Here is a 27,361-nt window from a genome sequence, read left to right as displayed (position 1 = left end):
GGACTTGGAATTTCATTTACTATCGTTCTTGCTTGACCCAATCTCACCCCCATTTTCAATGTTTAAGACATCGTACCGAAAAAAATGATTTTTTTGTGGGAAAATCAAACAGAATCCGGAAAATACCTGTGATGTGTAATGAAAAGACTTTCAACATTCTACTAATACAGCGATAGAGGCTGGAGTACATGCGTGATACTTTGTACAGGAGAAATTTAATGTTGTAAATTTTATCTAGTTTCAACATGCAAGTTTATTGATGTAGTAAACAAAAACTACTTTTTCTAAAAATGCATATTGTTATGAATTACGTGTAATAATATGTTCCCTAACATATGAATTATTAATTTTAGTAATATCAGCGTTATTAGCTGAAATATTTCACAAAACATATTTTTCCGTTTTGACCCAATCTCACCCCCTAGACCCATTGTCACCCCCATCGACGGTAACTCGTTGCAGAACTCGATTTCTACAGCAATCGTCGTAATTATCCTACTCGGCAAGCCTCGTAGGATAAATTTACGACTCGTGCTGTAAAAATCATCATTCTACAACTTGTTCCGTAAACTACTAACTACGCGTAATGAGTATTACTACACTGCATAATTCAGTGCAGGACAGTAGGCCGTTTCATGACAGATTGGCGTGATGTGAAACAGCCTATTACGATGATAAATTGCAAACATGCATTATCAACAGCGAATGTACTCAAAAACCTGACATGCTATAATATGCTAGAAAATGTCAACGGATTCCGCACGCAAAATTAGTCAAATAGTGATATGTTTGCGCTTGGAACAAAAAATATTAGCGCTGTGTATTTTTAAAGCACACCCTAGTAACAGATGCTCAACTTTAGGAAGCAACTCATGGGCTTTTACAGTTTGGTTATTCCTTGTTGTTCATGATCGCAACTTAAGCTAGTTTCTTTTTAAGTTTTTTTTTTGTTTTCATAACTATTTTATGATCAAAATTTTTCAACAAACAACACAAACTCTTTGTATCTGAAAAGTATAGGAAAGATCATGAGCGGCTGAGTTCTAGTGTGTTGCATCGGTGGTTCAGTGGTAGAATGCTCGCCTGCCACGCGGGCGGCCCGGGTTCGATTCCCGGCCGATGCATAGACGATCTTTTGTTGGAAATAGCTTGAAAACTAACACAAACCAGTGAGTTTCCATAATTATTGAATGAACAAATCCAACCTAAAGTTTTTCCAGGGAGTCTTTCACGAACTGTCCCCAATATGTGTTCATAAATTCCCAAGAAACCGAAAAAATATTTCTTAGAAATTTAAGAATTCCTAAAATGCTCAAACACAATAGAATTATTAGGAAATTGATCCAGGAATTTACGAAAAGATTTCCTTTGATGAGTATTGTATGTCTGGTTCAGGAATGTATATTGTACTCAAAAAGATACTGACCCAAATTTACCCGTGTTTTCCTAATGCCCACTGACGAACGAGAACGGCCTACGACTCATAGATTTTCAAACCTCCAAGAACATGGCCATTCGTAGCACCTATTTGCAGCACAGCCTCCCGTATCGGTACACATCAGCAGACAGAATCGCAAATGGACCACGTTTTGATCGATGAAAGGCACTTCTCCGACATAACCGACGTCAGAACCTATCGTGGCGCTAACATTGACTCCGACCACTACCTGGTGATGGTGAAACTGCGCCTAAAACTATCCGTCATCAACGATGTACGGTACCGACGCCCGCCCCGGTACAATCTAGCGCGACTGAAATAACCGTATGTCGCAAATGCGTACGCGCAGCATCTTGAGGCAATGTTGCCGGATGAGGGCGAGCTCGATAGGGCCCCTATCGAGGACTGCTGGAGGACAATCAAAGCAGCCATTAACGACGCTGCCGAAATCATTGTCGGATATGTGGAACGAAGCTCAAGAAACGATTGGTTCGACGAAGAGTGCCAGGAGTTTTTAGAGAAGAAGAATGCAGCGCGGGCTGCAATGCTGCAGAATGGTACTCGACAAAACTTGGAACGATACAGACTGAAGCTGAAACAGCAAATCCGCCTATCCCGAGACAAAAAGCGCCGCCTGGAAGAGGTGGAATGCCAAGAGATGGAGTTGCTGTACCTTTCTCAAGAAACGCGGAAGTTCTATCAAAAGCTCAACACATCCCGCAAAGGCTTCGTGCCGCGAGCTGAAATGTGCCGGGATAAGGATGGGAGAATCTTGACGGACGGACGCGAGGTGATCGAAAGGTGGAAACAGCACTACGATGAACACCTGAATGGCACAGAGAACACAGGCACAAAAGGTCAGGACAGCGAAAGCGATGGCTACCGTAAACTGGGGGGAAGTTGATCACTTTTGAGCGATTCTATGCTATAATTCCTAGTGGGATGCATGTATTATCATCCAAATATTGTTAAAACCTGTACTGGTTGAATGTTTAACGAATTATACAAACGAAATTTTGACGAATTGTTATCGTAGTAACAAAAACAATTTTTGGAGATCAAAAAGTGGTGTTTTTCATTCCGGGGTGAAGTTGATCAATTACTGCGATAGGTTTCCTAAAATAAAGAAGAATGCTATTCACTTAATTTGGGGTATCTGAATCTGAATCAAGATTTAAAAATCTTACAACTTATTGATAAATCGGGTAATTTTTTAATTGAAAGTTGTGAATTACAGATTACACCACATTAAACGCCTAAAGGTAGGCAATTTTCTTCAAAGTTAGCAACCCGCTTGCAAAAAGATCATTTTTTCTCTAAAATAAGAATTTGTATCCTCAATACAAATTCGAAACTGGATACACAAAACATTTCTGGAATACAGTTTATTAAAACTGTAGCTTTGTATAGCCGTGGAAAAAGTCGATTGTTTGGAGAAGAACCCTTCAACAGTTCATGAAACATTTCCTAAAAAATCTGTTTTCCATGAAATAATTACCTTGAATGCCAAACTGAATTTATGAAAATCAAGAGTAGCTATAAGGTAATGCCACAACTCAGAAATTGTGATAATTGAAATCGTGGCATAGCTCTTATAACAGTCTATACATGTGGGTACGGGAATGATCAACTTCTCCCCGAATAGACCATTTCCGTCATTTTTTTTATTGGCCCATATGCTTCCTGTTATTTTACTGAACAAACTTTTTTAAGGAACCAATGTGTTTTGAAGCCTCTAACTATTAGAAAACAAGGAAAAACTGGCGGCACGTTAGTTCTCCCCTCGGTCCCCTACAATTTATTTCACCTCGAAAAAACGCAGACCCCTTTTTACCCTATGATTTTGCCATCACGTTGTGGTGAATTTTTGATCAGCTGGCATGACAGATGATTTTTGTTTATATTTACATTCATCATAATGTGCTTCGCAGGTTTCGCTACCGGGTCACAGAAATCTCCGCGGAAACATCCTTTACGGACTCCAAAGCATCGTTTTATGACCGTCAACGTCGCTAGAATTATTTCCATCTTCTCCCGCACCCTGGGCACGATACATGCCGACTTCTACATTGTGGCTGCTGTTAATCAACGTAAGGAGTGTGCTACTCAAACAGAACAGATGCCTGATCTCTTTCTGTTTCATGTCAACGAGATCGAATGATCCGGAAGATTTTCGATTTGAGACAGCAGCAGACGCGCAAAATGTGGCTGCTGCTGCCTCAAGGCGCAAATCTTCCGGACTATCAGCCAACAGTTTGGTCAGGTATTTGTCAGCATGAGTAGCAAAAAATTATGATACCTTAAGTCATTCATAATGAAAAATAGCGGTACCGCAACTGTTGGGCGAAAAAAAAGTTTAGTTTTTTGGAGATTTTTTTTTAAATTTCGAATCTGTGGAGGGAAATATTATAATTTCCCGCTGGAAAACGATTTACAAGGCTATAACTTAGTATAAAGGGTGGAAAAATTCATACTGAATGTTCTACAATTGCTTGTTTTCCATATTATTCCAAAGTTTTCAGAAAAATTAAGATCCGGCCGGTGAGAATTCTTAGTTGAGATCTGCAAACTTAGTTATTTGAGGTTAGTGCCGTTGGCGCTCCTGTCTGGGGCGCCCTGACCGGGATCTCAGTCAGTCCGAGCGTGGACCTGATTTGACGTTTCCAAATGTAAATAAGCATCCCAATGCAGGGGCAGGATCCAAATTTACCACGATGTATACCCATAGGGTTGAACAAACTGTGCCGCATCTCGAATTATTTCTCAAAATGTGGTGAGTATCCATGTTTTCAAAAATTTGTAAGAAAATCAGGAGTACATATAAACAAAATCTGAAGGCATTAATATCTCGCATAACTTCTGATCTCGCCCTAAAAGCCATTGGTAACCATGTGTGTAGCTCGTTGTTACTGAGCATCTGAATAGATTTTCATGTTATTTAATAACGCTGTGGGGAAGAAAGGATCAATATCTACCTGCCCGTGATGTTGGTTTGGATGCTTATTCCTTCATTTGCTCAGAAACAACGAGCTAAGCTCGTGGTTACCAATGGCTTTTAGGGCGTTATCTCAGAGTATGCGAGATATTAGTTAAAAATGATTGTCTTTCGAAGAAAAATAGAAAAAATGGGGGTTAGATCTGACGGAAATGGTCTATTACGGTACGTCAGCACAGCGGCCAGTGGAAACCAACCAGCTATACGATGGGGGAAGTTAAGGATGCCATTCAACAGCAAGGCCGAACAACAAGGCCGCTGGCAAGAATGGTATCGGAGCCGAACTCATCAAGACGGGCCCGGACAGGTTGGCCGCTTGTCTGCATCGGCTGATAGTCAGATAGTCTGGGAAAAGGAACAACTACCGGAGGAGTGGAAGCAAGGCGTTATATGCCCTATCTACAAAAGGGCGACAAACTGGAGTGTGAAAATTATCGTGCAATCACTATCCTAAACGCCGCCTACAAAGTGCTATCCCAGATTCTCTTCCGTCGTCTATCATCTATAGTAAACGTTTTCGTGAGAAGTTAACAAGCAGGTTTCATCGACGGCCGCTCGACAACGGACCAGATCTTTTCCGTGCGGCAAATCCTCCAGAAATGCCGTGAGTACCAGGTTCCTACGCACCATTTGTTCATCAATTTCAAGGCGGCATACGACGGTATTGACTATGTAGAGCTATGGAAGATCATGGATGAGAACAACTTTCCCGGGAAGCTCACAAGATTGATTAGAGCATCGATGGACGGTGAACTGCGAAAACTGCGTGAAGATCTCGGGGGAACACTCCAGTTCGTTCGAGTTTCGGCGGGGACTACGACAGGGCGACGGACTATTGTGCCTGTTGATCAATATTGCGCTTGAAGGTGTCATGCGGAGAGCCGGATTTAACAGTCGAGGCACTATTTTCACGAGATTCGGACAATTTGTTTGCTTCGCGGACGAAATGGATATAATTGGGAGAAAATTTGAAACAGTGGCAGATTTGTGCACCCGCCTAAAACGCGAAGCAACAAGAGTGGTGAATGCGTCGAAAACAAAGTACATGCTGGTTGGCAAAACTGAGCGCGACAGGGCCCGCTTAGGAAGCAGTGTTGCGATTGACGGGGATTCGAGGTGGTGGACGATCCTTGTTGACGGCTGACAACAACGTTTGTCGGGAAATACGAAGGCGCATCATCAGCGGAAGTCGTGCCTAACTATGGGCTCCGGAAGAAACTGCGGTCAAGAAAGATTCATCCCCGTACCAAATGCACGATGTACAAAACGCTCATAAGACCGGTAGTTCTCTATGGGACGGGACGTGGACTATGCTCGAGGAGGACTTGCAAGCTCTTGGGGTTTTAGAACGCCGAGTGCTAAGGACGATCTTCGGCGGCGTGCAGGAGAACGGCGTGTGGCGGCGAAGGATGAGCCACGAGCTCGCTTAGCTCTACGGCGAACCCAGTATCGTGAAGGTAGCTAAAGCTGGAAGGATACGCTGGGCAGGGCATGTTGCAAGAATGTCGGACAACAACCCTGTAAAGATGGTGTACGCTACGAATCCGGTCGGAACAAGAAGACGTGGGGCGCAGCGAGCTAGGTGGATTGACCAGGTGCACCAGGACCTGGAGAGCGTGGGTCGCAGTCGAGGATGGAGAGAAGTGGCCGTGAACCGAGTGAATTGGCGAAAATGTTGTTGGCGAGGTTTTATCAAGATAATTGTGATTTTTTCAGATGATTTATTCAAATCGGAGTCTCCTACAAGTGATTCTTAATGTTAAAGTAATTCTTAGGTGTTAAGGTGGTCAAGCTAAGCGTGACAAGCCTTACAATATTTTTGAAGAACTCTTACAAAAAGTGTGCCAAGGGGGAGGTTTAAATTTAGCGTGACATAATATGTGTACCATCCCTTTGTAAATTTTAAAACGTTCAATAATTAGCGCAGTATGCAATGCCCATTGTTACAGAATATAAACACAACTGACAGAACAAAATGCAGTTTTGCACTCCTACTGGCAAGTTTTTATTTGATAAAAATATTATTTCATCGAATGGTCATGCAAACTCATCGTAATTCGCTAATTTTTTGTTTGGAATGTTGTATCACACCATCTCCAATTACACTACACAACTCCACGCAAAAAGCAAAATTAAAGATGTGTGCAATAATTAGGCTCAAAGTGTGCAATATTATATCCTATACGATGCGAATGTTCTGGAAGTGTGCAACAATTGGGATATGACTAGGGTTTATGAATGTGGAAAAAAGTCAATCAAATCAATTAAAAAGCACACAAATCGATGGGAAATCTGATTGTCGAATATATTTTCTACTTTTGAGCGAAATTCATCAACTTTAAGTTTTAGGGATTCTGACAGATTTGACAGCCAAATTACTGACGCTGGTTCTTTAACCGTGCAATAAAAACTGGCAATTTACCCTACGTTGCTGTAGTGGATTACAAGCGTTACAAATTCGGTGAAAAATGCAATGTTTCAAAATGCTTACTTCCTACTCGTAAGTTTTGAGAAAATCAAGCTGGAGTTAGATTGACTGAATAGTAGATACCATTGTTAGAAACGAGTTATTTCTTATAGCAAGATTTTTTGCGCCAATTGTTGAATTTTCATACAAAAGCTAGAATCACACGAATGGATCGTAGAGCTTTCAACCATATAAGTTTAAATTTTAGGGATATACTCAAACTAGTGTTGCCACAAGTACAGATTTATCTGGAAAGGGACAGATTTTTTGAAAATTTTTTGGTCAAAAATTTGTACCAATCTGCACTTTTTCATGAATTTTTTTTTCACAAATAGTACAATTTAGTACAGAGTGCTTTGGAATCGACGGTTTCCAATTTTAACAAATGCAAAAAATCATGGAATAACATTGACAAAAAGATTATTTGAAAATACTACTTCCATTGATATTTACCTTCCCATCTTAAAGTAAGTTAGAAATTGAAATAATTTCAATAAAAACAAATAAGTTTGACTTTCAAACTACATTCGATGGGGGTTAAAACCTAATCCCAAATATTTGGAGATTTCCATTAACGTCCACGTGGTCATTATTAAGTTTTTTGGATTTATGTTGTTAGTTAAGTTGCAATCGAATTTCCAATCACATGCTAGAGCAAAAGCCATGCAAAAATTTTGAGCCAATTATGCCGACAGAAATTTAACTTTGACTTTTGTTTCCTCCCTCTTAAAAATTTTCGGACCAACCTTTGCATAAGGTACCGCGGGGCAAGTGGGTAAATGGGGTAAGTGAAAATAATTGGTATATTTTACTGAATATGTGAATTAACGTTTTAAACTCATGCGTAAACCTTTGAGGCCGTTCAGAACATTACGATAGGTAAGAGATTCCTTTTTCAGCCATTATTGCATAATAGAGCGAAAGATTGTTAACCTGACAAATATCACTCCGTAACAAGTTGGCGGCGAGCAATCTTATTTTAATATTTTCAGTGGAAAAAAGTTACGGAATGTAGTATATAGAACGAGGCCAGTAATAGAAATATAAATATTAAAAATGCCATCGGTTAAACAATTTTGGTGCATTTATTACGGTCTATTCAGAAGTATTTGGCATCACTGATAGTCGACATAACGAAAGACAGATGTGGGAAGATGGAAACGGCTGACGTTGAAGGAATATCGACATAATATGTTCACATAATGTGGTTCTCTAGTTAAAGAGAGAAAGGACGAGGTTAGAATGCTGCTCCGAGTTTGTTGCTAATCTGAAGAGGATTCTTTGGATAGATTTTGAGGTAAACGGACGTGTTTGAGATGGCGGCAACACTATTTATTTTAAAATTGATTGTGTATTGCTGTAGAGCTTGGCGAATGAGTGTGAATGTACGACACGGAAAACAATTTTCTGTATTACTTCTAAGTTGTACACTCTGAAGTTTCAAACTGCAATAAAAAAAGTTTTAGAATTAATTCGACGTAGACCTAAAAATAACTAAATTAAAACACCGTCAATTTCCTACTCACGTGGGGCAAGTGAAAAGTTTTTCATTAGAGATTGAATTTGTGTTTTCTCTTTAGGTAGCTATAAGTAAACAACGTTCGCAATTATCATAGAACAACAGAACATGCTTATAATTCAAGAAACATTATACTCAAAGCTTGAAAAGCTATTATCATGGCCAAATCATGAAACTTCTCTAAATGAGGTTGCCAAACATTACGATATTAATATGTCTATTTCAGACAGCCGATTAAAAGGAAGACTTTAATTGAAAAGTTCCACTATAAGAAAACACATGGAAATCTCGTGAAATGTCTATGTAAAGCTAATTCATAACATAAAAATGGGGAATAGGTCTAACAGATTTTAAATACTTTATTGAAGGATTCCGTTTGATTTCTCTCGAAGTGTTATCCGACGTCATATCCGACTTTCTTATGAACAATAACGAGCGGTTGAAATTCTACAGAGCAGAAATGCAATTGCTGTCCAATGATGTAAGAAGTAACATTGGAAATGTTGCAGTTATAATGTTGTCGAGTCATTTCAACAAGCATAACTGAACAGAAGGAAATTCAAGTGACAGGATTAAAATGTTCTTTGTTTACATGATACTTATGTCATTGTTCATTGGAACGCCTTAACAAATGTTAGTTTTTGAATTTATTGTTCAAAATGATAAACTTTTTACTTGCCAAGTGAAAAGTACGGAGACATTTTTCAAAAACTTTTTCTGTATTTTTTTTTCTTGAATTTCACATAAAAAATAATTTCAGCATACTGCTTATATTTGATTGGAGTCAAGCTAAACAATATACACGACCTCATTTGTTTCAATTTGAAGTCAATAGAATTTGAAGAATCTCAACTATGCGAATTCCATTACCCACTTGCCCCACGGTACCTTATGTATTATAAATACTTTTAATGACAGCTTTAAGAAGTAAACAGCAAAGCGCGACACAACACCACTAATCCTAACCAAACGCAAGTGTTATTATTAGATTCGCACATTCTTATCATCACGCCGCCCGAACGCTTCACGCACAGACTAATTAATACGCAAGCGTCAAATCGTCACCACGATAGCACTCAACCAAGTCGCTACACATCCTCGATAGTATAGAGGTCAGTATCCCCGCCTGTCACGCGGGAGACCGGGGTTCGATTCCCCGTCGGGGAGGATTCACCTTTTTACCACCCCCGCCCACCAAACCCACATCAATCACCTACCTTCATCAGCGACAACATCCGTCGATCGTAGATTCTGGCGTAGCAATCGTTCGCCCCGATCGCCATCTGTTCCGGCCGGTGCGGATTGATCGCAATGCACTTCACCTCCGGCATCTCGTTGATGTGATTCTTCAGATTGATCAGGACATTGGCATCGTTGGCCCGGCATGTGTGAGTCGTCCGCATATCATGCTGCAGAACTCGGCCATCCTCCGCCGCGGACCAGAAGATTTGCGTGAGCTTGGGAGTCGTGGCCAGACGCTTTATCCGTTGGCTGTGGCAAGTGCACTTCCGAATGGGGACATCGTTTCCTCGGTTGATGTCAAAGACATACATTTTACAATCGCCGGCCCCGGTCAACACAATCGAATCGTTTTGCTTCGGCAGGAACTTCACCGAGAATATGTTCCCATCGTGTGGAGTGACCAAATCCAGAATCTGCTTGTGAGTAAAAGGATCCCACAGCATGACGTGGAAGTCGTCGGAAGCGGAAGCCAGAATGCGCCCATTGGTGCTCCACTCCAAGCAATTAACGCAACCATTGTGTCCTTTCAGTTCGGCCTCCAATTCAATCTTGTCGATAAACTGCGGGGCCGTTTTCAAACGATTTTTGACAATATGCTCAATATCGCTGTAATTCCGGTCCAGCAGAATCTGCGCCACATTCGTCACGTTCGGATAGTTGAATTTCCGCTTCATAGCGCGGAGGTTTTTGGACAGTTTCCTGAAACGAGAAAGTTGTACACTATTCTAGGAAATCATCCAAATCACCTTGCACATCTTGATCAAAACAAGTTATTGCGTAAAAATAACACCAATTTCATCTTCTCCACTCCAGCTGTTCCATTACCCTACAATCTGTCCTAAACATATTTAGTTCTCTTTGTGTTATTTTCACGCTTATCAGTAAAATAGCAATAGCAATGACTTATGTTAGTCCTGATGTTTTTCGTATTTCTTTTACGTTTTCTCGGCTTAAAGATTTTCATTCATTCACTTCGAGAGAAAAACAGCTACCCACTAAACTGGATTGTTTTAAATCGTAAAAATAAACGTTAATTTTTACGAGCCACAGTTGAAAATAACAGAATAATAACTACTTACAATAAATGTTTTATTTAAACTTTCCCAACGCCTTATTTTGAGGTAATTTCCACTAATAATTATAAAAAATTCTCCGGAATTCACTACTCACTGCAAAATACTTTTTTTTTTTTGCTTTTGCTTCGATTTTGTTCCAACATTCTGTCATCATTACAATCATTGTTGTTTCTTTGATGGCTGATGATTGCTGTGAAGGGGAAAGGATACAACCAATCTGTAAGAGCATCTTTAACGGGGGCGACTATTCGGGTGAGTAAAATGATCACCCAGAGACAGGGATGCCAAGTCAATTTTTGAAAAACCTGGAAGATTTTGAAAATTTGTCTGGAAAAGTCTGGATCGCTACTGTTGTTTATGGAGAACCTTACAAATTATTTACAAAACCTTACAAATTCACTTCAAATTTTATCTGGATCATCCAGATTTTTGAAAAATGGGGCCACAAAAATCTGGAATATTCCAGACAAATCTGGAAAGTTGGCAACGCTGCCCAGAGAGCTGTCATTTTACCCGATAAAAACGTATCATTCAGTGAATGGAATAAACCATTAATGTACAATATAACGTATTGGATACAATACAGCGTATTGTAATTGAATGTCGAAGCAACATCATTCTTCCCGCATAGAAAAATATAGTTTGCTTTACATTCCAAACAGTATGTTTATTTTATCGGTAAAGGTTAGTGTACCACAAATAATTACTTTTATGTTGAACAATATGGAACTAAAAGCTTATTACTGTATGAAATGATTTTCGTACTTCATACCGAACAGTAACAATTTGTTTCAGTGTCCAAATAATGTTAAACAATTTGAGGATGAATGCTCATGAAATACAGTGAAATTGTATCATCACATTTTGCCATATTGTGTGTGATAATTTTTCCGCTTCAAACTAACACAGGGATATTTCACTATATTTTACCTTTTTTCAACAGTTTGGCAAACAGTTACACGCATTATTGTGTCCAATGTATTTGTGAGCGCGCATCAGTATACAGATGCACTGTGCCAATTCCGATTAAACCATATGATACCTAAATTCAACAGTTTGGCAAATTGTTTTGCATGTTGGTATTTGTAACCGATCCATACATGCAAATTTTCATCGCATTGCTGCAAACCGTCGCGCTTTTTTGTTTGTTTTTTTTTTCTAATCCAGATTTCAACAATTCAGAGTGAGGTTTTGAAACTAGCGAAGAAAACTCTCGTTGCTTCCGTTAAGATCCGTTCCGCATTGTGGCCGATAGTGACATCCCCGCAAGATGATGAAACGGGTTATGCTACCTGCAACGGGAAGTGAACTGAAGAATCGAGTGTTTGGAAATGAATCATGCCGCCGGAAGAAAATAAAAAGGGTTCGGTACGAATTACACGTTTATGAGAAGCATATCTCACGGAACGGAAGTAATGTGGTTCTCCAGACGATGTGTATGATTTCAAAATACTTTTTACATAAATTTGTCTCGATTTTACTAAGTTCCATTAGGGGAAGAGGTGGCAATATGAACAAGTCTTGTGGATTTTATAGAATGCTGTGAAACCATCAAATATTGGTTTGTATAATTGTTTAATGAAAATGTGCTAAATAAAAATTGTAACATAATTTTAAAAGTTAATTGTTTTCTTCCAACTACGTTATGGGTCAAGAAAGGATTAAAAAAAACCCTTTTTTATTAAACAAGAACAAATGAAACAAGTGTGTGTGATGTAAATTTACTTAAAATTGGATCTGTAGTCGATCTAATTGAAGTAAGTTTCTTCAACGCATCGTTATTTGTTTCATTATTTCTTATATGGATAATTCTCGATTACTTTTTCAAATCGACGTAAGTAACTTTCATATGGTTTTGAGAAAATTAATTCAAAAGAATCACAACCTGTCTTTTAAAACTGTTTTAAAATTAATCAACTTTTTAAATTTTTTTTCGCCGTGAACATCGCTTAAATTTTGCATACATTAAACTCGCGTTCAAAAACTAGGGAGTTCCTGTTATTTCCCACAAAAAAAATATTACAAAATGATAAGCCGATTTATTCAGTTACTTTCGACGTTTTTCTACCAGTGTAAAATCGGCTCAAGTAGTGTTTTGTTTTGATTCGTGGTTAAGTCACTTTGTCTCTCCATACAGCGGGGCGGCGAAAGTAGTGGTTAGGTTGCGAAAGTTGAGAATCTTACTTTCGTCGTTTTGTAAATCCGGAAATTAAACGTTTTAAAAGTGAAAAATCGAGTTGGTTCAGAGCGCAACGTGTAGAATTTCGTCTGCGAAACACGTAGAATCGATAAAGTAAGTTTGTATACTTTTTTGACTTGAGTCTGTTAGAATAAGTTTTCGAGAATTTATGAATGCTTCCATAATGGTATAATTATAACAGAACAGTGAAACAAAGGGTTGAAATACTTCAAATTACCGTAAATCAACAATTACACATACGTTCTTCGCTTTCTTTCAAATTTATAGTTAACCTGTATCAAGACTGTTTGCTTTAAAGTGGATTGGACCAAAAATGGACAGTAAATCGACAATTACACAAACTGTGAACATAAAATTTTGTTCGGGAAAATCAGCGTTTTTGAATGGTTACATAACTTAACCGCCTATTTCCCATATTGTAGTTTTCCCAATCACAATTCACCAAACTGTTAAAACCGTTCGTGAAAGGGTGAGTTTATTGTTATTTTTTCTGTTATACGAAAACATCCAAATATTGTCGCAAATGGTTGTAAACAGTTTTGCAAACAGTAAGCGTACGGTTCAGAATTATGCGGGTTGTTTGAATATCCCGCATAATTATGAACCATATTGACACAATTTCCCAGAACATCTCCAACCATTTTCGATAGTATCTACACAATTCCATAAAACATCCAAAGTAACAATAAAACGACCGTACCCCGAACGGGTTTTACAGTTTGGTAAACGGTAATTGGGAAAATTACAATGTGGGGAATAGGCGGTTAAGTTATGTCACCATAAAAAACCGTCGATTTTCTCGAACAAAATTTTTCGTTTACAGTTTTTTAAATGGTCGAAATACTGTCCATTTTCAGTCCAATTCACTGTACACCAAATAGGTTTAGAATGGTTGGACTGTTTCGTTCGAGTAAAAATAAGTAATGTACATGTAATTATTGGTTTATGGTGCGTTATAGTATTTTGATGCTTTGCTTTATTGTACTAATATGTTTTGACCATAAAACAAAAAATAATGAATAAATAAAAAGAAGCAATAATATAAAAGTAGAATAATATTTCTTCGATTGCAACAGATACAGCTTCATCAATATTGATCTTGTAGGTTATTTATAATGATACTTATAAAATGACAGATAATAACGATAATTATAAAATTACTTGGTTGTAGTTGTTACAATCTTAATTTCATTCAGACCACATGCACTATTTGTTGCATTAAACAATAAATACAATAAAAAAGAAACAAACGCCAAATATACATTAAAAGTGATAGTTTTTAATATCACACAATATGAAATTACACAGTACAATCCGGCCATACAGCAATCGGTTTTCCGTTTTGATGCTCAACTTTGGATCAAATAGCACTCTGAACAATCATAACGCAACTAAACAATTCAATTCAGGAAGATCCCCGATGAGAGCGATCATTTCCGACATCCTGTGACCACGTTATAGGGATACCTGCAGCTTTCTTCCGGGTTTTCCTTTTTTCTAGCCGGCATACCGGTCGTTTTTTGGGAGAAGCAATCAATAACGAACAGCATCCGAAAGCACATCGTCCGCAGTGGCTGGAGAAACAAGTTGAGCTGGAGAGGGTGTAAAGGAACATGTTATTAATTGGGCAAATACTTTAGTATAATCGTACCAAAACTTACTGTTAGGATAGTGCAGTTGAAATTTTTGTTATGCGTCGCCTTGTGTTATACGGACCGCTTGCTGCTCGACTTGCAGCAGGAGACAGCGAATACCAGTCTGGAGGATATGCGGAATTGACAAAACTGGTCCTTGTTCCGGATGCGAAACGCTGATGCCAATGATAGGTGCAGCCTAAAACCCCACACGGTTACACACGGTCACAGGCTTGATTGAAAGCAGACCAAAACTCCGAAAAAAAAAACACTTTTCATAAAAATACGTCTAAAACTCCTTCTCTGTTGAATTTTTACCAGCAACTTGACACAAACAATCTTTTCTCACGAGCTTGAAACCGATCTCACCAACACCTATGTAATCACTTTTCCGTTATCGAAGTTTCAACTTACCAGGTATGGTTGATTCACAGTGAAACAATATATTTTTTTTATTGTCTTTGTGACACCGCGCTTTTTTAGCTTTGCCCGTGCACTGTATGGAACAAAATATGGACAATTCACCAAACTGTTACCCTTTTGTGAAACTGTTCTAATACAATTTTTAATGTTATTAACAGTTGAGCTTCAGATAGATCTGGCAACTTTTTTCAAATGGGCGAATCTAACAAAAGTAAACAAATCGAGCTTAAAGCTTTACTAGCATCAGTTCGCTACATAGTTTCATAAAAAGCTGAAAAATCGTAAATTTACTTGATTTTTCATTAAATAAAACACAAAAACAAATAGTCGTAATTGAAATTTGGTTTGCTATTTCTTACAGTGCTATTGCACCCATTTTCCCGCACACCCAATATATGGTGACAAAAGGGCTAATCTAACATCTCATTTCAATTTTGAGCGTTTCATAAAATTGCCCCAATTTTGCGTTTAAATTTACTCATAATTGATGTCAGTAGTTTGTTAATGATAGTTAATGTGCATACCACTATTAGCATTGCTTAAAAGACCCCAAAACACATGCTAACTTAGGGAACAGACGGAGAGAAGGCTACCGTCATACGATAGTCTACATGTTTACCACCTACACATTTCTGCAGCTTCTTTATGCTAATACAAGTCAAGTAGAGGGAGGGCTGCTTGAATACACCTGGTGTTTGCATTGCACTTGTCATAAGGAGGTTAAAAGTTCGTCATCATCGAAGTCATCAAATCGATGCAATGATAACCCGTACTCTTTTACCAGTATCAGATTTTCAGCTGCACACATTTTAAACAATCAAATAGTAATATATTTACTTACCGCACTCTGCTAATCGCTGATGAATCGAAACATAATGGTTAATTATTAAACCAAAACACCAAAAGAACAACGTTCGGCCAGAATCCAATTACCCTAGCTGGAAAGATTAGTGTCGTCGACAATATAAACAGGTTTGATGCTTTTTACAGTGACGATTTTCTTACCTGTAGCAGGGTCAGATCTTCTGAAGCAGCAAGAGACGTGATAATATCAGTGAACAGCATTATTTTTGATTGTTAAATCACTGATAACACCGAAAATACTAATGCGTGCAGAAGGGCGCAATTGAATCTACTAACAACAGAAAGTCAAAACAAACAGGCTCAATTGACAGCTGACATTCCAATTGGACTCGCCAGACGGGCGAAATTGGATTCGAAATTTGACAGAAGGCGAAATATTTCAAGGGCGCAATCACAAATCATGTTTATTAAAAGGCGCAATTTTATTTTCTTTAAATTAAATGTACAAAATCAAAGTAAATTATTTGGGTATTGTTAAACTTATAGAACTACTGCTATTCAATATGGTGAATGATAATGCGGATCAAGAATGCACACCATAAGAAATAGAGAATTGATTTTCATTGGGTAAATTTCATTCTTCGATTACTCAATTCAACGTTGATGTCAATATCGCCCTTTTGAAGAAAGCACACAGAGATGGACAGTTACAAACAATTAAACAACTGTTTATCATACACTCACTGTACGTGGTATTGTTATGTCAATGTCTTATACAGTAAAACATCTAGCAAAACTAATGGTGGTACTGATTGTGAACAATAACACAAAAAGCTACAGTATGGCTTAAATTATGATTACAGTCATAACCACATTGCGAAATGTATTTTTCTATGCGGGATAGAATTTAAAAACAATATAATATATTGTAACAGAGCACTGTATTGTTTTTTATTGGTTTTATACCTTACAATTTTGGTCAAATTCCTATTTTCGCGTAAAACAACTGTTGCTTTTTCCTGTATAGCTTGGCTAAAAGAAGTAAACAAAACAAGTTCAGAATGCAAGAAATGTTGGTGGAAAATATTCAAAAAGTAAAAATAAGTAGTTTTGTAGAAGTCACTTGACATTAGCTGTAACGACGAATGCAACCATGGTAAATATCTTTACTTCTATAGGAGTTAAAATTATTTTGCTACTGTTGGCACGAATATCTGGTAAGTTGGGGGACAATCTATACAAAATACAAATTCTATACTTTTCACCACTAATAAATACAGTTTATTGAATTGTTTTTGTATTGTACAACAATACACGAATTGCTAATCAGGACAATACATGAACAATGCATCGTATTGTATTTTCAAATTGAATTGTATTTTTTATCCGGGTAGTTTAGTCACTCATTCTCACCCCGGTCATTACCTGAGACGAGACTCGCGGAAACGGTCTTCTTTTTCTGCAATTGCTGAGTTTTTTCTTATTCCACTCAGTGTTTATATCAATCTTGCGCAAGCCGTTCAAGCTCTCACATGACCATCTCAGCAAAAAAAAACTGTTGCGTTTGCATCACAACGAAGCATAAACGGCATATTGAGTAAAATTTTATGTCAGCAAACATAGCAGACATTATAAATAACTAGTCTTGTGTTTAGATTGATCAGAATATTTGAAAAAACTGCTCCGCTGATTGAGGTTTTTAATAATAGTTTATTTTGAATGCAATACTTTTCACTTTTTTAGCCATAAAAACGACGGGCTGCATTTGAAGTTTCGTGACAGCCGAATCTGGGCTGCATATGACGTTGATATTTTTCCTCTTCGCGAGTCTCTCTCAGGTCATTACCATATTTAGTAACTCGCTTCCGTGCCGGTCGTTGGTTTTAAGGTCATCATCAAATTGGGTTGTCAAAATAATGATGATCATTTTAGATTATGATTTTTTGGAATTCTGCTGGTATATATATTTTCGTGTGCGGAATTCCATCAGAAATTTATTTATTTATGAATTCGACTGGAATCCATGCTAATTTGATTGGAATCCTGGTAAATTCGACTGGAATCCTGGTAAATTCGACTGGAATCCTTCAAATCCTACAAGAAGTATTAAAAATTTTACCGAAATCCTTGGGATTCGCAACGCAACGGAAATAACGCAAAAAATACCCACCTACCCCCGCGTAACACTTTTTGTTTGAATGTTTTATAAACTTCGTATGAGCCGTACGAGGACACCCACCCACCCCCTTCAGCGTTATGAAATTTGTGAATGGGACCTATTTCAGTCAGATTCGCAACAATAATAGAATCCTCCGACTGGAATCCTCGAGATTCCAACTGGAATCCTTGGGATTCCAACTGCTATTTTTTTTTTCTACTTATTCATTTATTTCTTAGGCTCAAGCGCCATTAGGCATAACGGAGCCGAATTCATTTGATTTTTTTTTTACAAAATCACATTTGTTTCTTAACGTTCTATATTAGTTTTGGGGGACCGTAAAACTCGCGGTTTGGTCGAGATTAGGGAGTACAAAAATTATCGGGGAAGGATAGGATTTAGGGGATGCTCGTTGACGTTCAGCAGCGTTATGTAGTGTTTCGCGTTGTTGCTGCAGGTCAACCGTAGAGTGGACATGACGACCTGTAACGGAACAAACAAACGTATTCCAAGAACACAAGGCGGACAGACGAAGACCAAATGGAGGACGAGGTGGACTGAACAACCAAAGTAGGAAATCAAACAAGAACATCAATTTGCTTTAAAAATTTGTAAATGAGCATCATAAATTCGAGATCCAGCCTACCCAGAACATCTCCAATGTCTTCCTTATCTGGTTTCCCTCGGGCCCTGAGGGATTCACATAAATCGGATCTGGCAATGCCGTATTCGGAACAGTACCACACCACATGATTGATGTCTCTGTATCCTGCACCACAACCGCAACGGTTATTGTCTGAGAGCCCTATTCGATAGAGGTGCGATCCCAAAGAGTAGTGGTTGGACATCAGCCGACACATTACCTTGATAAAATCTCGACTCATGTTCAACCCTTTATACCACGGCTTCTTGGCCAACTGCTATTGTTGCGAATCTGACTGAAATACAAGCGAATCCTTGCGAATACCACTGAAATTTCAATCGGAATCCCAAGGAATAGCAGAAATAGAGTGAGATTTGTGAAGCCGAAGCAAGCGGATTCGTTTTTCGCGTCGTCTAAGTGAAATGCGTTTTTTTTCTGGTTCCCAGCTTTTGCGTACTGATGCCGAAATTGTGACTTCCGTTTACGATGGATTATCAACCGGTGAGTTTGTTTCATACTTGTGCAAATACAAATCTGTATCATGGCATTGTTTCATTTATTTAACTGTTAAACAAACTATGGATGGATCGACACTGTAAGTTTCGGCATTAGCCTCTACTCCTGTTTAAAAAATGAGCTACTCGTACATATTCTTATATATATTTATCGCAATTGCCAAAAATAACCTTTACACAACTAGACATTACAATTGTCGACACACCGATAGATAACATATATAAATCAAGCGAGGCTACATGAATCGCATCAATTACCAAGGTGAATACTGAGCATGTAGCTTATGATCCCTTACACTAACAAAAGTCCTTCCTGTGAAAACCATGGAAATGCAGAGGTGATCTCGATTTCTAGTAGTAAGGCCGGAACAAATCTTGAAATCTTCTTTTGTCACTTTCCATCAACATGTGTTGAGGGGGGGGGACAATAAATAATAAAATGGAAATTCAGGTAAATTTATCATTTTTTTGCAGTGTATACCCCTCAATCAAACTGATCGTATAACATTTTTCATAACTAGAATTTTCATAACAAAAAGCTAAAGGGTTTTCACCCATAATCTTGAGTTTTAGTGAGAGAAAATACTAAATTGATAAAATCAACAAGAACAACTTTTAAATTGTGTATCAACTAGTTACAATCTTAAGAACACTGCGAAAATGTTGCACTTAGAACATGAAATTAAACTTAGATTGTTTTAACTTGATATAACATGTATGTTTTATCCTTCTTGTTGTGAAAATATTTCACTAGATTTGAATAAAACTGGCACTGTGAAGTATATTGCATTTCTACGCCCACTTGTGCCATGTTCTTTGCAAACATTAGCGAATGTGACACAATATCTTACATTCGTTAATGCTTGCAAGAAACAAGGCACAAGTGGGCGTAGGAAGGAAAGCAACTTGATGGCAATGTTTCTACATTCAGTTTGAATATTAAGAGGAAAATAACCATCATCGTTTTACAAAATTTCAAAACCAGTTTTTTTGCTCAAAATTGAAGCAATGTTCGAGAAAATGTATCATTGCATTGCACTTGCTGTCTGAAATACTATGATAGATTTTCGTAATGATTGGTTGAAATTTTAACGAAAAAACTGGTTTTTAATTTTTGATGATTGCTGATGATTGAATGATTGATTCTTGAGCCTTAATAGAGTCATTCATAACATTTACACAACATAATGAAAACAAGGTAATGATGATTTCAATATTTATACGTCCAGAAAAAAAAATAATTCCCCGGGGAAAAGATGTACCGTAATCCCGGGTAACATTGATCAGTTTTTAGGATATTTCTTAAATATTTAATTCAAAAATGCAAATTTTCTGAGTTTTATATTTTTAAAACAAGTACTGCCAACCATAGCTCGTGACTATATACTGTAATTTGTTTTTTGGAGGATTTAAGCATGTTTACAAAAATGTTTTATGTGATTTTTTCATTTAGCTGATATGGGGTAACATTGATCATCCATATAAACAACGTTCGGTAATATTGAAAATGTCGTTACTTACTTAAATCATGGCCCCTGAAGCCGAATATGATGTCCAAACGCTTACATCGCATTTACTTTTTGAGTTATTTCAAAATTAAAAACACCTCGAACAGCGGAATACGCCTAAAGGTAGGCAATTTCCTAAGGGAATTCTACATTTTTAAAAGTAATTCGTTAATGTTGTCTAATTGAACATACTTATAAAAGTTTTGACAGCGGAATCGTTTTTGGCGATGCCATTTTTAGTGAGAACCGCATTTCCCTTGCTCATATCGCTTGCAGAACTTATGTGAGACATGAATTTTCGGTGGTGTCATCCTTGACCATTGAAATCATTGTTTCGCAAACATGACAAACTTACGCGTAAAGTTAACGCAATTTTTGCAAAAATTCTAATTTTCAATAGCTCATATATATAAGAAAGAGAAGCAACATTCATGTTTTGGAAATGTTTCATTATTAAATGATGATACCAACTTATTACGAGATGAGCAATTCCGATCAATGTTACCCCGCTGATCAATGATACCCCGGATTACGGTATTCAGATAATTGAGTTCCTTGAAGGTTTATTCAGTTATTTGAAGGTTTATAGAATAATTGATAATTCATGGAAAGTAAAGTATTCTATTTTGTGAACGTTCAAGAAAAACCACAAGCCTGTTAACAATAATAAACAGATTTAAAACTAGAAAAAAACACGACAGATAATGAAAACCAACACTGACAATAAAACATTTTATTTATTTCCCCCTTCTGACATTTTGAAAAATTTGAAGGGGGGGGGTGACAAAAGTAAAATTTCAAATTTGTTCCGGCCTAATGGACGTCACATTAAGATTCCTTCCCTTCCCGGATGAACGTACGGATGTGGCCGGCGCCTTTATTGATATACTGCTTCGCGACTAAAAATGGGTGAACCAACGTGCGAAGTTCGATTTCTGATAAACTTCGCCGTGTCGCGAGTCGCTTCGCTATAGTGCACATCTATGCCCTCCACCGTGTGCATTATGCGCACTATTGAGAATCGAGTTGCGACGCGGCGAAGTTGGTCAAAAATCAAACTTCGCACGTTGGTTAACCCATTTTCCAACGCGAAGCAGTTTATTGATAAGTTTGGAGTCCTCAAAATTGTACATTGAAGATGGTATCCTACTCCCAAGCTACTTCTGTTGGTTCCCTGTGAAATTTTAATTACTCCTGTCAATCACGGAGTAGCAACTACGATTTGTACTGTCATCAATGCTTATGCTTATGCTAAATATTATGAAAAAGAAATAAAGGGCTGATCACAAAAGTTTGTCGTTTTCTATAGTAATCTCCACATAAACTTCAAATGGCGTGTGCACAATCAAATTTCTTCCAAATCATTTCAAATTTCGGAAGAATGCTATTTACCATAATGCAAAGTATAGGGGAGCGAAAACTTCAAATTTTGCATCACTCTAGTGCACCACTATATTTTGCAAAATTAAGCATGTCATTTGTACATTTTTTTAGATTTGATTTAAAAAAGAGCGAATCATTTTAATGTGCAGAAATGTACCTATTTATTTTGAGGTAGCTCCAAGAGGTAAGCTGTGACGCAGATTCTTAAAAAAATATGGAAAGCTGGATACATCATTCTTCTTCTTCTTTCTAGCATTATGTCCCAACTGGGACGAAGCCTGTTTCTCAGATTAGTGTTCTTATGAGCACTTCCACGGTTATTAACTGAGAGCTTTCTTTGCCGATTGACCATTTTTGCATGTGTATATCGTGTGGCAGGTACGAAGATGCTCTATGCCCTGGGAATCGAGAAAATTTCCGTTACGAAAAGATCCTCGACCAGCGGGATTCGAACCCACGACCCTCAGCATGGTCATGCTGAATAGCTGCGCGTTTACCGCTACGGCTATCTGGGCCCCATCATCACGGAGAAAAAATATTGGTAAAGACAAACAAACTTTAGTTTATTTCAACCAACAATTTACATTGAATTTTGCACAAACAAAAAGTTAGTTTGCTTTTACTTCCCATGTTTGTTGAAGCAAACTAAAATCTTAGGTAAATGGTTTAGGGGCCGTCTAGTTAAATTCAACCATTATTTGTTTGTAACAACCATCCCATTTGTTGTTTCAATTTGACAGCTCCTGAAACAAACCAAAATATTTGTTGTTTCAACCAAATCGATTATTTTGGATTAACCAATATTTGGATTGTATCAACTAACAATTTTGTTTGAATCAACCAACATTTTTGTTTGAATCAAACAATGGACATTTTCGTTAGAAAGCGTTCCCTGCATTTTCTGTTTTTTTTTTATCTGTAAATAATTACGCAAATTTGGATCGCCTTGATAATTTTATTTTTGAATTGGAATTTATGTTAAAATCTGATTCGATGAAATGTTTACATGAAAAATATGATGTGTTACGCCCCAGTGACCTTTATCGGAGATTCTGTTTTCATCTGAAATGTAATCGAAAAAAGTAGAAACATAAAACAAAATATACAACCCACCTAGCGATTCTTGATAATACGAATTTGCCGACATTTGAACGTGTTTCAACCCCAAATTGATGTCGCAAGCCTTCTTCATCTTTATTCGGTTCCGGAACTTGAAACCTACGATAAATTATTATTTTTTGTTATCAAATTCAGTTTTGGCATGCGAACTAAAAACTACTTACATGAGGGCAAAATGTTGGTTTTTCCTTGAACTAGATTTTTTTCTTATTTCGGAGCAGAACACGAAATGCTTGAACAAATCGAAAAAGCATGGTGAATAAAGCTAATGAAAGTGGGCTCTGTTCATACTATATTTTAGGATAGAACTAATCGTTGTTTGGTTTGTGTTTTCTTTAAACAAGTTATCAATTTACTTCAACATAGTATTTTTGTTGAAGTAAACTAGAATTGTAGTTTGAATATCACAGCTCTGAACAAATTAAAATTTGGTAAAAAGAAACTGTATTTTAGATAGAAATAACGAAAAATCTTAGTTTGGAGCAAACATATTTTTTGTTGACTTGACAAATATTTCGAGTTAGAATCACCCAAACATTTAGTTTGTTCCAAACTATTGACATAGTTTTAAAACAACAAAACAATAGTTTGAAACAACTAAAATACAAGTTTGAAAAACAACAAACATTTTGGTTGTTTCAAACTGTGCTGATTTTTCTCCGTGATTATATTGGATACATCATTATATTGTATAAAAATCAGAGGGATGGCATCATAGTTTTTCACTATGGTATTTGACAGGTCTTGTTGTGCCGTCTTATCGGGAGCATAAATTTATACTCCAATTGAAATTCTCACGCACACTCATGTATTTTTTTAATGTTTACCTTCCGTTTGAGTGAAAATGGTACAAAATGCGCCAAACAAGACTAAAACTGCGCAAAGCTGGTATGGTTTGGTTTACTCATCAGTGGTTTAATCCGCGTTCGCAATGGCATTTAGCCATCTATCCCGCGCATCGATATTGGTTGGAAACTTGTGATGCGAAATGTTATCATCGTGATAATTGTTCATCTGATTATGAGAATCGACACCGAAAGAAGGAAACAACACTTCATTGTGGTTTTTATGATAATATATATGAAACTAACTTTTATTTTAAACCGCGAGCTACGCTATGGAAATAATAACGAACAATATGCGTAGATTTTGTGTGCCTAGGTTCATTTTCCCACATTCACACCAGCTGCATTGCTTATAGCGTAATAGTATTGGTGAGCGCTACTTGCGTTCGATAAGAGGCAACAAAATATGGCCATCATATCGGCCCCCTGATAAAAATAGAGAAGAAAGTATGCATTTGAAACTATGTACTTGTCATGTCTACCTATCTCAAGTGATATCATTTTATTCTTTATTTACAGGATATAAAAGTGGCGACGAGGATCATGGAAACGTGTGTTGAAGATAATCGATTTTCTTTGGGGTGGCGAATTGCCAATTGTATCTTTTTTTGGAAAGTGTGGTGAAATTGCCGATTTGAGTTGAACCAAATTGTTCTTCAGAGCTGACGAAATTGTCATTTATTGTGAACATATTTGTTCTTTTGAGAAGAACGAAATTGTTCTTTAGTGTTGACGAATTTGTTAAATGAGCAGTAAAATCCAATGATTTGAATGTTTTGTTGTAGTCATGGAATTTGCAAATTTGCGTATATAAGATAAGATCGTGGAATTCTTTGGATATATTTTCGATTGTTTGTTTTATGAGTTGTTGCAACTTGTAAAAGGATTTTAAAGAGTTATTAGAAAGTTTCTAAAGGGTAAAGGACTGTCATGTCTACCTATCTCAAGTGATATTATTTTATTCTTTATTTACAGGTTATAAAAGTACTAAACCGAAAGAAGGGTGTAGCTCTATTTTATGCAGATGGGCTGTATATTCTTTTAAACTAATATACAGTTTGTCACAGTGAAAATCGTCCACCCTCATATTTTCCATTCAAATTTCTATATATCTATATAAAAAAGCTGTAATTTTCTATTTCATACAATTATTTGCATATTTCCATTACTTCATTGTGGCACTGTTATTATAAATATTAAAAACAAAATGGAATCGAAAAATAATAAGGTAAATTTAAACCTCAAATATAAGTCACAGTGAAAATCGTCCACCGATATCAATTTATAGTTGATCTAGAAGAATTGTCATTTTTTCAGGTGTCAACCCATAAACTAGTATCGAGTAGGTAAGCCTTTGCTCTTTAAAACTTTCCTGAGACGATTTGGCATAGATCGCACAAGTTTCTCAGTTTAAGTTTTAGCGATCTCAATCCACTCAATAGTAAGCGCACTTTTCAAAGTATATCTGCTCGTTATTTGATGTTTCCTGATTTAATCATCCAACAGATGCCACAAGTTCTCGATAATGTCGAGATTTGAAGATTGTCTCGGCAGATTGATGATTGATGAGCATTTTTTAACCAAGCTTTCGGTTTTGCCGCTGTATGTTGCAGATGTTTATCCTGGTAGATGTAATGCCCATTTTTTTGAGATAAGGTAGATAGGTAAATTAAAAGCCATTTTTTTCGCTAGGCTTTTGATTCTTCTTCAATGAATCAAGATAGAAGTATTGAGCCATGATCCCGTCGATAAAGTGCCAGTTACTAACATCAGATGATGGCATGAAGCCTCAAACTGTCACGGAACTACTACCATGTTTAGCAGTTTCACAAAGATTTTTCATTTTCAGGTCTTCATTCGGTTTCCGGCAAACTATAACCCTGCCGTCAGATCCGAAAATATTAAACTTGCTCTCATCTGTGAATAGTAAGTGCTTCCAGAAGTTGATATCCTTTCAAACTCCATACGACATTTCACGTACTTCGGTGATACAAACGTCTTCCGACTTGCAACTCGGCCATGAAACGTTATGTTTTCGAAGCACTCTACGCATAGTTTCTGGCTTTATGAAATACTTTTCCTGAGATACCTGCTTCCTGAGATACTTTTTCGCTTCAATTGCAAGCTTCGGTGCACTTATCTTGGGGTCAGCATCAACCTGGCGAAGAAGCTAACGCTCAACCGCTCCATTGATAATTTTCTTCAACGATGTTTTGGGTTTGATTTTACTTCAATGGTTAATTTTGTAGCGATTTATTATACTCTATACGGTAGTACACCCTTTTCCAACAAATTTGATGATTTTCAGCTGATTTTTGCCATTTTTGTGTAGTTTTATCACAAGTTTTCTTATATCTGACGATGTCTGTTTATTTCGTCCCATTTTAATGGAAATACTCTAAAAAACTAAACCTTTTTTATTCTTGCATAGCAGATCGTACTTGAATTTATGTGTGTGCGCGAGTTAAAGAAATGATATGAATGAAAACTTTATAATATTACCCCAAAAATCATGCATAACGGCAAGGTGGACGATTTTCACTGTGACCTTATTATCGATTATTTTCACAAATTTAAAGCTTAATTTATTCTTTTAATATTCTTCTTCTTTCTGGCGTTACGTCCCAACTGGGACAAAGCCTGCTTCTCAAATTAGTGTTCTTATGAGCACTTCCACAGTTATTAACTGAGAGCTTTCTTTGCCGATTGACCATTTTTGCATGTGTATATCGTGTGGCAGGTACGAAGATACTCTATGCCCTGGGAATCGAGAAAATTTCCCTTACAAAAAGATCCTCGACCAGCGGGATTCGAACCCACGACCCTCAGCATGGTCATGCTGAATAGCTGCGCGTTTACCGCTACGGCTATCTGGGCCCCTTCTTTCAATATTCAATAACTTGAATTGCATACAATTATCAAGACCCTTGCCGAACTAACGTAAGGAGCCATTTAATTTGAATTCTTGTTCTATACATGAATAGTATGAATTACTTTTCTGGTAATGTTCAAGGTGGACGATTTTCACTGTGACTCACTGTAGGATATTATGTTTCCCTTTAGACTGATCTATCAGTCTTCATAAGTGCTAATATATGTGAAAGTACTGTGACTGTTCATTTGCAAATGAAATTTAAAATATGGGTAAAGTATTCATAATGGACCATTAAAAAAACCAAAACGGCCGCTATGGAAAGCATAGATAGCGCCACCGTAGCCTTGTGTGTTTGACAGAACAGCAATGCTGTCACAATGTTAAATCCCATATACAGTGGCGTTTTTATTTTGATGCGGTGAGCACTGACAAAAACTACCTCCAATGATCCATTAACACCAATGCTAACCTTCTCAGGTACCTAAAAACAACTTTGATATAAATATTTTTAACTAGA

At 37.2% G+C, this 27,361-nt stretch overlaps 1 protein-coding gene, 1 long non-coding RNA gene and 2 other non-coding genes across 6 annotated transcripts in view; 2 read left to right on the top strand and 2 right to left on the bottom strand.

The window, feature by feature from the left end:
* Window positions 1-10,879, bottom strand: part of LOC5563582 (WD and tetratricopeptide repeats protein 1) — a 29,925-nt gene extending 19,046 nt beyond the window's left edge. Inside the window, exons 1-2 of one of the 3 annotated variants that reach the window (XM_021849149.1) lie at window positions 10,741-10,879; window positions 9,637-10,360 (exon numbers count right to left, since the gene is read on the bottom strand). In XM_021849149.1, coding sequence (XP_021704841.1) covers window positions 9,637-10,335 — 699 coding nt within the window. In that variant the 5' untranslated portion in view covers window positions 10,336-10,360; window positions 10,741-10,879. Of the gene's footprint in view, window positions 1-9,636; window positions 10,361-10,407; window positions 10,554-10,740 lie in introns of those variants that run through there. The other 2 variants (XM_021849150.1, XM_021849151.1) reach the window with 2 other exon arrangements.
* On the top strand, window positions 1,054-1,124 carry Trnag-gcc. The gene has a single exon. It is a non-coding gene; the product is annotated as a tRNA-Gly (tRNA).
* Window positions 9,515-9,586, top strand: Trnad-guc. The gene has a single exon. It is a non-coding gene; the product is annotated as a tRNA-Asp (tRNA).
* A 3,418-nt stretch (window positions 10,880-14,297) lies between the features above and the next one.
* LOC110677769 lies at window positions 14,298-14,922 on the bottom strand. Its single transcript, XR_002501181.1, has 2 exons — window positions 14,599-14,922; window positions 14,298-14,529 (listed from the first exon to the last, which is right to left on the bottom strand). It is a non-coding gene; the product is annotated as an uncharacterized LOC110677769 (long non-coding RNA).
* Between the last annotated feature and the right edge of the window lie 12,439 nt (window positions 14,923-27,361).

The sequence above is a fragment of the Aedes aegypti genome, chromosome 3 (genome assembly GCF_002204515.2).
Source record: "Aedes aegypti strain LVP_AGWG chromosome 3, AaegL5.0 Primary Assembly, whole genome shotgun sequence".
Lineage (NCBI taxonomy): Eukaryota > Metazoa > Arthropoda > Insecta > Diptera > Culicidae > Aedes > Aedes aegypti.
The sequence above is the reverse complement of the archived record's forward strand: the minus strand, read 5'-3'. Positions and strand labels throughout refer to the sequence as shown.